The following is a 10,915-nucleotide window of genomic DNA, read 5'->3' as shown; positions in this document are numbered from 1 at the left end:
CAGTGATGAATAAGTCTTAGAGACAAGCGCGGTTGCCAAGTTATCAAAACAAGATCAGTTGATTCAGTGCTTTCAGAGAGGTTACTAGGTAAGCGTATCATGGAGTGTTGAACATTCACTCAAGACTACAGAACGCCTTCTGCTTTGGCACGGCAACATTGCGGCAGCTGTATCTCTATTTTTCTCTGCTCCGCATATCCTCCAAGTCAGAAGATTTTCTAGTTCAACTATAACGACCATTGTGCTGATGCGCTTCCAGTGGCAACGCACTGCTCAATGGCTGCTTTTTTATCTAAATCATTGGTTTGTATATGGATGGCAAGCTCTTTTATTTAAAGATGACGTCATTTCAATAGCACAAAAATGAGTCGATGGATTTGCATTTCTCTTTATGTATGTCCGCATTTACGGCAAAACGCGGCAATGAATTTTCATGAAGTTTGACAGGAATGTTCCTTTTTGAATTGCGTGTCGACGTATATAGGTTTTTTGCAATTTTGCATTTCAAGAATATAAAAGGAGAAGGAATTCCCTCCATATCCAATATTTCTGTACCGTAACTAGTGGTTCCGTCAACATAGACCTCGCATAGTTATAAACCACAGCCTCCTCTGACCATCACAGTAAATTATAAGTACATAAATTCAGAGTAAATGTATATGAGGTTTTTTTGAAATTTTGAATTTAAAGGATAATATAAAGGAAAAGGAGTTTCCTTCATACGCCAATATTACCGTGAAAATCAGAATTATTCATAACTAAGCAGGTAACCCGTGCTCCGCAAGGGTCTATTTTAAAAGATGACAAACTGAAAACTTGATTAAGTGTAATCTTGAAGTTTGAAATAGGCCTAGAACCATCCTTGGTTAATTAGAATTTATATGCAAAATTAATCAGTGCAGTAGTTTGGACGTGATGATGCATCAAACATAATTTTCCTAACCTGTACGTGTACAAGCCATTCTTTCCTTTATAATACGATAGCACGTCCAGAAAGTAATTCAGTTTCAATTTATATCCGCTACAGCGCTGCGATCGCAGTTCCGCACTTGTGCGGTAGACGCTCTGTATCAAGGAGAAAAAGTGCGCCATTTGGAGATCGCTGTCAGCCACATACGTTTAGTTGTGCTTGTTTACAATGTCAGTGTTGATTGAAAATCCCGCCGCTTGTGAAATCAGTCTGTGATTCGTTTTTCTGAATGCAATGAAAGTGAATCCCAGTGAAATTTATCGGCAAATTTGCGATGTTTATGGACAAGTGCGATGAGTGATTCAATGGAGAGAAGATGGGTCCGTCAGTTCAATGACGGACGTAGTGATGTGCTTGATGAAGACGAAGTGGGCGTCCATCTTTGGTTACAGAAGAACTGGTCACTCGACGCGATTGACAAGATCCATGAAAACCGAAGGTTTACAATAATTAGTGCTCTCGCTATGGAATTTCCCCAAATTTCACGATCACAAATGCATGAAATTGTTACCGGAAAACTGAAATTTCGACAAGCTGGAAGAAACTGTTCCCAACTGGTTGAAGACACAGGCGGCAAATTTCTATCAAGAAGGCATACAAAAACTTGTCGCCACGATATGACAAATGTCTGCAAAATTTCTGCAAAAAAAAGTTTGAGAATTGTAGAATTTTGTGCAATAAATAACTTTTCTGTATCTGTACAAATTTTAATTTTATTACCAAACGGAACTTACTTTCTGGACCTACTATAGATTAATCAGCTGTGTAGTGAATTATGATTGCATGCAATTAATAACACAAATAACAAAGTATTTTCTCTCTCGACCTTTCTTTGCTTTCAATCACTACCTCCGTAAACAAAGCCATAGTGCACAGGTGGTTTATGGTGAAGTCAGCGCAGCTAGGCTCCTACACCAATAAACTCGAGCTGATATAGATCAGCTGAAATCAACAAATTTATTGGTGTAGGAGCCCTACATTTTCTGATTTTCTATGTTCTACGGTATGCATGTAGTTTTCCTGAATGCATATATTATTCAACTCAAAGATTTGATTCATTTTATACAGTCCACTTCAGAGCATTTGAAACTTGAAGTTTGAAATATTTGAATTTAAAGAACCAGTATTTACGTAGCATTCTGGTACGTAGTAACCGGACCGCATCGTCTCATTTATCTTGCAAAATACATTTGTTTTGGCATCCTTCATTTTTCAATATATTCAATTCATTTTGCATTGTAAAATTGATTTCGAAATATGTACCATTATCATGCCAGTCGTTGCGTTGCAGACAGTACTGTGCATTTGTGTTGTAACTGCTTGCAAAGCAGCAGTGCTTATCTGCTTGCTCAACATGAAAAGGATAACAATAATTCATCCTTGGAAAAACAGATGATAATTTTGTCGTCTGTTGAAACAGAAGATGCGTGTGTGGGAGAGACAGAATTATTTCCTGCTGTGTAATCAATCGGCGAGAAATATTATCTAGAAATTTTAATCGACTTGATCAAAATAATCTGATTTGTTGACATGACATGATAATCATTCTAAACTAGAGTATATCATAATTTTCAAAGTTATTCATTATTTGACAATTTTAGGTGATTAGTGAGTGTTATTTTGTTATTCAATTTGCTTGTAAATAATCTAAATTTATTAGACCTTTTTTGTTTTTAAATTTTTGGACTGAAAATTGAACCTGAATGGAAGTGTATGTAACATAGCCTACTTTCTGGACTATTCATAGTATACATACAAAAAAATTAATGTATAAATAAAAATTTGGGGATGAAACAGTTTTGGGCTGTGCCTGTTAGTCCTTCCCCAATCATTTTTAAGAATTGTGTACTTTTTGACAATAGTTTATAAATAAATAATGAGCGAAGCTCGGTGCCCCGATATTGGTATTATTATGCGTGCCCATCATTATCAATATTCTCACTTTTGAAAAAAACTAATTTAATATTTGATTAAAAATAATCAAATGAACTTAATAATGCTGAAGAGATTATGATATTTTTTATTGTAAAAAAATAATTCTCATCAGATAGGAAGATTATCACAGAACTGGATGAATTATATGGAATACAAATTCAAACGTGAACTGAGTTTGTTGACTTTTCAAACAGGTGACATCAGATACTTGTGGATGAGAAAACTGCGTGAGGTCTACTGTTCACAGAACTACTCAATACATTCCAGTACAATTATCTTGTTTCACAATCCAATATCAGGGCACCGAGCTTCGCTCGTTATTATTTTATTTATTGATAAACAGAACAAAATGATTGTGGAAGGACTAACAGGCACAGCCCAAAATTGTTTCTTCCCTGAATTTTTATTTTGAGGTCGTGTTTATATTTTACAGCTGGCTATACGTCAGTTTACGAATTTCGGGGATGAGATATTTGATTTTCCACAGATGCACTCGCTCACTCACTTTATTATCCACAGACGACGGAAATCTCAGCTTTTTTCCAAGGATGAATGATCCTTTCAATGTCCTTCAGCGAGTTTTACCAGGGATGAGACCTAGTGCAATCAAATTTTTATATCATAAACCTACTATATTCCAAATTTCGTGAAAATCGTTAGAGCCGTTTTCGAGATCCGTTGGACATAAATAACCAGATATAAAAATAACCAGATAAATATAAAAATATATACAGAAATTGCTCGCTAAATATAATAGGATTTCTAAGTAGAGTTCACAAGTATCGTAATCTTCCCATACAATTACCATACAATAATTGAAGCTGATTTCATTCAACTTTATTATACTTTTCAAAGTTTTTGTACAGTATTCTACTCATTTCCATTGACAACATGCTCACATATCCAATCTTCCAGGAATTCTATCTTGTATAAATATGCCTCTACATCCCCATATTCCAAGAAAGGGGTATTTCTATGTTGAGGAAGCACATAATAAAATTAGCTTATAACAATCAGGTAGTTTTTTAGGGAATATGAAAAGATAGACCAATTGTCTCAAAGGTCTATTGCTGGTTTTCAAATGAAAGGAAATTCAAAATGAAAAACAATACTAAAAAAAACTATTATCTTCAAAATACTCAATGTTCGAGTATATTCACCCTCCAGTAGACTACATTCAACACAGTAGAACCTCTATAATTTGTAGCCTACAGGACCAGGCGTTGAATACAAATTTTGGTGGGTGACGAATATATATCAAGCTCTGCAGTATCAATATATATTATATATCAGGCTCTGCAATATCGTGGCTGATAGAACAAAATACGAAAAAATTGTATCTTGGATACTGATCCCATCATTACCCATAATTAATTAATAATATAGCCTCTATGAATGGATATTAGAAAATATTGTTATAAATATTAATTTGACATACTTCTAGAAGATTTCAGAGATCAATACCTGTTCATGAGCGACTTCTTTAACCCAGGGTGTCTCTAGTTATATTATTATATGTGAATCAATAGAGCTTTCAATGAACTCATAACTGGAGTTATCAGTGTTACAATGGCATATTAGTGTATTTATCTTTATGAGAATACTAATTACAGTGCCTTTGATGGCAAAACTACGAATTATAGAGTTATCGAGAGGTTTTAGTGTACTCACTAATCTTGATAATTTAACTATGAAGTGAAGTTATTTTTGTTTTGTGTCAAGAAATTCACTAACAGCTCTATTATTTATGCTCCAAATAACTGCAGAAAAGAGAGACAACTGCACAAAATAGGAATGATATACAACGAATTATACAGTTACAAGATAAGTCATCGCCTGATATTATGCATGACAACTACTAAGAGAGATAGAAATGAGTGATAGGTTTCAGAAATAAATTGTCAATGGTATTTTCAAGAATAGCCTACACATGGGGGTTCATCAAACAATGACCATTGTTTGAATAAAAGAAGACAGCTCTGCATAGTACAGTCCGTCCAAGAAGTGTAACCTAACGGTCTTGTTTTGGAAGTGTCAGAGATTCGATGTGTCTGACTTTGTCGTTTCTGTACGAATGTAAAAGTGTCCGGTTTTGGCGCCTAACGCACACGCCAATTCGAGACTCTTTCAAAACAGTCTTTCCCTGTAGCTGGTGTACGGTGTCGATGGATGAGATAGTCGCTGTTCACTCCTGTCAGGTTCTGGGTGTGTCGGAGGACTAAGGTGGCGCGTACCCATACGTGACAACAATGCTTCTTGTATTGTGAAAAACACCTAATTTTCAGCTCCAACCATCATCACCAACTATATTGTCCTCACATTGATATTTCGCACAATGACATAAGTTCATGAGATTATGTTCTATGAGAATCACCCGTTGGATGCACTTCATTTCAGTATTTCCTAGTGGAGAAGCGCGCTCAAGGACACCTCAAGGATCAAAATTTCAAACACTTATAAATTTTGACACAATGCTCGGATTTTATCGTACTCAGCTCAGGCTTATTCAAACATATTTGAATGGCCGAAAACAAATGGTTAGCTGTGAAAATATTAATTCGACATTTCTGGAAGTGACAGTAGGAGTCCCGCAGGGACCTTTTCTATTTTTAGTATTTATCAATGATTTTAGCTTCAATAATTCTGTATTCTCTGTATTGTATGCAGATGACACAACCTTGGTTCACGCTGATGTTGACTTGAAAAGCGTTGAAAATAAACTTGATAGGGACTTTCAGGAATCAAAATTGTGGTTTGATGCTAATATGCTGACTATTAATGAAAATAAAACAGAGCAATTGATTTTTTCACTTTATAATCAATGTAATCTGAATGTGGACGATGATTTATTTCAGCCTGGTTAACTACTGGAAATATTCATGGATAGTAAACTCAATTGGAATCATCATGTTGAAAGTGTATGTAAAAAGCTTGCTCGTATTACTTTTGTCTTGAGAAAATTGAAGGTTTGAATGTCATTGAAATGATCTATCATGGTCTGTTCCATGCACATCTCATTTACGGTGTTAAACTGTGGGGAACTCACCTTCAGCTAAGAAGGCCTTCATTTGGCAGAAAAGGGCAATGAGAAAAATATTTGATTTGAGTTATAATGAAACTTGTAGGAATATTTTCCCGGAAAACAAAATAATGACTTTGCCATGGCTGTAAATTTTTTATAATCTAGTTTTTGTTAAGAAAAATAATAATTTATATCATGAAATCTCTGAAACTCACACTTACAATACAAGACAAAAGGACCACGTTGTGAGACCTAGGGTTAGACTGCACAAATCCATTAAAAGTCATAGGTATCAGCAAATTCTTCTCTACAACAAATTACCAAGTAGTGTGAAAAAGTTACCATCGAAAAAATTCAGTAGAGTCTTAGGTAACTGGCTGAAAGCAAAAGAGTTCTACTCAACGGAAGAGTTTTTGCAATGCAATGTATCTTATATGGGTTGATGAAAAATCATTGCAATCTTGGTTTGGTACAATGACATATTTCAACTAGACTGTAAGTATAATGAACTTGTAAATTTTATGATATTTAAATGTGAACTGTTTCATTTATGTAACTTACAACAGAGGCATCAATCTTTCCCCTCAGGGAGAAAAAGTGGTATTTTTCACTCTACATATACAAATAACTATTTTACACTTTCTTTGCTCTTTCACCTTTCCACCAAAATTACAAAAGTATTGCTTAAAAACAGTTTTGAAGCCCCCTAAGACCTTGAAAGTGGATTTTGGTGTTATTGATCTGTATGTGTGTGTCTTGGAGGCTCAAATGGGGTGAACTGTACACAAGCACAACTACAGAAAAGTAGTTTTTCATCCGAATAGGACACCCAATGAAACCTACCATCAAATTATCTTTGGAATAGAAATATTAAGCTGTTTCAAATAATTTTCAAAATTGTAGGCCTATGTGTAGAACTTTATAGTTTACTCCGTATGGGTAAATAATTCAGAATCAAAATTAAAAACCTTGAACTTATAATACTAACATCAAGCAACCGCTATCACAAGTAGTATTATTAATATTACACATATGTTACAGACAGAAAATAGACAGACGTTATTAAAAACTCAAAGTTGTTAAAAGCTAAAAACATTATAAACGATTTAAAAGTTGTAAATTATGTTGCATATTAATCAGCTGAAATCATGTGTGGGTGCATAAAGCACAGTCTGAGAGATAGCTCGCAAATATCATCAGCTGCTATAAAGGAATGGAAAAATTGTAGAAATTGCTTGCAGCTGTCTGAATGATAAATCAAAATTTTTTCTTATGGACTTTCAATGTTATTTTTTATATCCTGAAAAAGGACAAAGGAGTGAATTAATTTCATTGTCTAATGAACTAGATCTTCAATAAGGTGAATGATCAAATCATTCAAAACTTATTGTAGGCTACTTAGAACATACGGATAAACAGAAAGACCTATGTTATTTTTTATATCCTGAAAAAGGACGGAGTGAATTTATTTTGTTGTCTAATGAGCTTGATCTGCAATAAGGTGATTGATCAAATCATTCAAAACTTATTGTACCTAGAACATATAAACAGACAGACAAATATTTTGGCCTTGAGTAAAAAGTAAGAACCCGCTAACAATCGTTCAATTAACATTTTAATATAAAAATGATTTATTTTTACCTTGAGTTCTGACCCACTGCCACCATGGCGAGCTGCCTCTTCTTGCCGTCTCTCCATTTCTTCAGATCTTTGTTTCATTCGCTTAACTTTTTCTGGATCTTTTATTCCTCTGTTCTCCTGTTCTTGTTGGCGTTTATCAGCAGCTTCTGCCAACTGCCTTCTCCGCGTTTCCTTGAAAATTAACATTATCTAAATTACTACCAACTGTACAACAATATTCAACATCATATCACATCTTTAGGGTTATTGTCAAATTTGATGAAAATATTCATTTGCAATCTGTGGAACATTATTATGTCCCTAGGACTAGAATATTAAATATTACTTTATTCATAATATATTTCTATCTTTAATTATGAAAGATCTAATTTGGCCTGATTCCTCAACGTATTATTGAAATAGGATTCAGGATTCATATTCAGATGTAATCTTGGTTTTCTTCTTTTTTTGCTATTGATACTACATTTCACAAACTCATGCTATAATTATTATCTTCGCTTGAAGCAGAACAGGAAAGCAGAACCATGATGTTGGTAATAAATCTTCTCATGAATAGTATGAGATGATCATATAGATGTTTTTTGTCGACTGATCGACTAAGTCAAATAATCTAAATTATTTTGTAATTCTTGAATCACACCACCATATTCAAGAACAAACTAAAGAATTATCAGTTATCTCGTGCGTGGGAAGACCTTACGAAAGCCTGCAGGAGTATTTTGAGGAAAGAAACTCACCCCAACAACGATGTTAAGGGAGATGAGAAGACACCATACAAAATTCTAGTTGAATTAGAAGAACTTTCGATTTGGAGGGATATGCAGAGCAGAGATATGGAGGGAGATGGAGAACCAGTTCAACCAATAATTACAGTGATGAATAGAGTCTTAGAGACAAGCGCGGTTGCCAAGTTATCAAAACAAGATCAGTTGATTCAGTGCTTTCAGAGAGGTTACTAGGTAAGCGTATCATGGAGTGTTGAACATTCACTCAAGACTACAGAACGCCTTCTGCTTTGGCACGGCAACATTGCGGCAGCTGTATCTCTATTTTTCTCTGCTCCGCATATCCTCCAAGTCAGAAGATTTTCTAGTTCAACTATAACGACCATTGTGCTGATGCGCTTCCAGTGGCAACGCACTGCTCAATGGCTGCTTTTTTATCTAAATCATTGGTTTGTATATGGATGGCAAGCTCTTTTATTATTTAAAGATGACGTCATTTCAATAGCACAAAAATGAGTCGATGGATTTGCATTTCTCTTTATGTATGTACCGCATTTACGGCAAAACGCGGCAATGAATTTTCATGAAGTTTGACAGGAATGTTCCTTTTTGAATTGCGTGTCGACGTATATAGGTTTTTTGCAATTTTGCATTTCAAGGATAATATAAAAGGAGAAGGAATTCCCTCCATAGTCCAATATTTCTGTACCGTAACTAGTGGTTCCGTCAACAATAGACCTCGCATAGTTATAAACCACAGCCTCCTCTGACCATCACAGTAAATTATAAGTACATAAATTCAGAGTAAATGTATATGAGGTTTTTTTGAAATTTTGAATTTAAAGGATAATATAAAAGGAAAAGGAGTTTCCTTCATACGCCAATATTACCGTGAAAATCAGAATTATTCATAACTAAGCAGGTAACCCGTGCTCCGCAAGGGTCTATTTTAAAAGATGACAAACTGAAAACTTGATTAAGTGTAATCTTGAAGTTTGAAATAGGCCTAGAACCATCCTTGGTTAATTAAGAATTTATATGCAAAATTAATCAGTGCAGTAGTTTGGACGTGATGATGCATCAAACATAATTTTCCTAACCTGTACGTGTACAAGCCAGTTCTTTCCTTTATAATACGATAGCACGTCCAGAAAGTAAGTTCAGTTTCAATTTATATCCGCTACAGCGCTGCGATCGCAGTTCCGCACTTGTGCGGTAGACGCTCTGTATCAAGGAGAAGAAACGTGCGCCATTTGAAGATCGCTGTCAGCCACATACGTTTAGTTGTGCTTGTTTACAATGTCAGTGTTGATTGAAAATCCCGCCGCTTGTGAAATCAGGTCTGTGATTCGTTTTCTGAATGCAATGAAAGTGAATCCCAGTGAAATTTATCGGCAAATTTGCGATGTTTATGGACAAAGTGCGATGAGTGATTCAATGGAGAGAAGATGGGTCCGTCAGTTCAATGACGGACGTAGTGATGTGCTTGATGAAGAACGAAGTGGGCGTCCATCTTTGGTTACAGAAGAACTGGTTCACGCGATTGATGACAAGATCCATGAAAACCGAAGGTTTACAATAATTAGTGCTCTCGCTATGGAATTTCCCCAAATTTCACGATCACAAATGCATGAAATTGTTACCGGAAAACTGAAATTTCGACAAGCTGGAAGAAACTGTTCCCAACTGGTTGAAGACACAGGCGGCAAATTTCTATCAAGAAGGCATACAAAAACTTGTGCCACGATATGACAAATGTCTGCAAAATTTCTGCAAAAAAAATAGTTTGAGAATTGTAGAATTTTGTGCAATAAATAACTTTTCTGTATCTGTACAAAATTTAATTTTATTACCAAACGGAACTTACTTTCTGGACCTACTATAGATTAATCAGCTGTGTAGTGAATTATGATTGCATGCAATTAATAACACAAATTAACAAAGTATTTTCTCTCTCGACCTTTCTTTGCTTTCAATCACTACCTCCGTAAACAAAGCCATAGTGCAAGACAGGTGGTTTATGGTGAAGTCAGCGCAGCTAGGCTCCTACACCAATAAAAACTCGAGCTGATATAGATCAGCTGAAATCAACAAATTTATTGGTGTAGGAGCCCTACCTTTGCTGACGTCACCAGAATGTTATGTTTGCATATATATTTGATAGCTGTGAAATTTCTTATCTATGATGAAATTTATTTAAATTCAATTGAACAGTTGGTGTAGAGTTGATAGTTATGGTACTATTGCTGTCTGTTAAGACCAGGACTGGAAGCAGCTCCAAGCACCCAAATAAAAGCCAATTCTTTTGTATTTACATCTATGGAGGGGGCTGAGGAAGGGAGGGTGGCAAGGACTTTGACTTTGAAGCATTGGTCAAAGTTCTTGTTGTGCTCAGAGCCATGGGTGGGGATGGGAAGGGAAGTATTATTTTTAAAGGAAGTCCTGTGATTGTTGATCTGGAGGTTTAGGGCAGTGGTGGTTTCACCTATGTAGAAGGCAGGACAGAAGTTGCAGGAAAGGAGTAGATGCAATTACTGGATTGATGTGTTTGATGGGTGTAGTTGGTGATAGGACTGGTAAATGAAATGGAAGGATCGATCAGTGATAGGGCAGGTTTTACAG

General features: G+C 35.4%; 1 protein-coding gene across 4 annotated transcripts in view; it reads right to left on the bottom strand.

The window, feature by feature from the left end:
- Positions 1 to 3,440: 3,440 nt before the first annotated feature.
- LOC111055943 (small VCP/p97-interacting protein) overlaps positions 3,441 to 10,915 on the bottom strand; it is a 44,775-nt gene continuing 37,300 nt past the window's right edge. For 2 of the 4 annotated variants that reach the window (XM_039432423.1, XM_039432420.1), the window contains exons 2-3: positions 7,569 to 7,739; positions 3,441 to 3,502 (exon numbers count right to left, since the gene is read on the bottom strand). In XM_039432423.1, coding sequence (XP_039288357.1) covers positions 3,467 to 3,502; positions 7,569 to 7,739 — 207 coding nt within the window. In that variant the 3' untranslated portion in view covers positions 3,441 to 3,466. Of the gene's footprint in view, positions 3,503 to 6,930; positions 7,228 to 7,568; positions 7,740 to 10,915 lie in introns of those variants that run through there. The other 2 variants (XM_039432424.1, XM_039432422.1) reach the window with 2 other exon arrangements.

Source organism: Nilaparvata lugens, chromosome 7 (assembly GCF_014356525.2).
Source record: "Nilaparvata lugens isolate BPH chromosome 7, ASM1435652v1, whole genome shotgun sequence".
Lineage (NCBI taxonomy): Eukaryota > Metazoa > Arthropoda > Insecta > Hemiptera > Delphacidae > Nilaparvata > Nilaparvata lugens.
The sequence above is the reverse complement of the archived record's forward strand: the minus strand, read 5'-3'. Positions and strand labels throughout refer to the sequence as shown.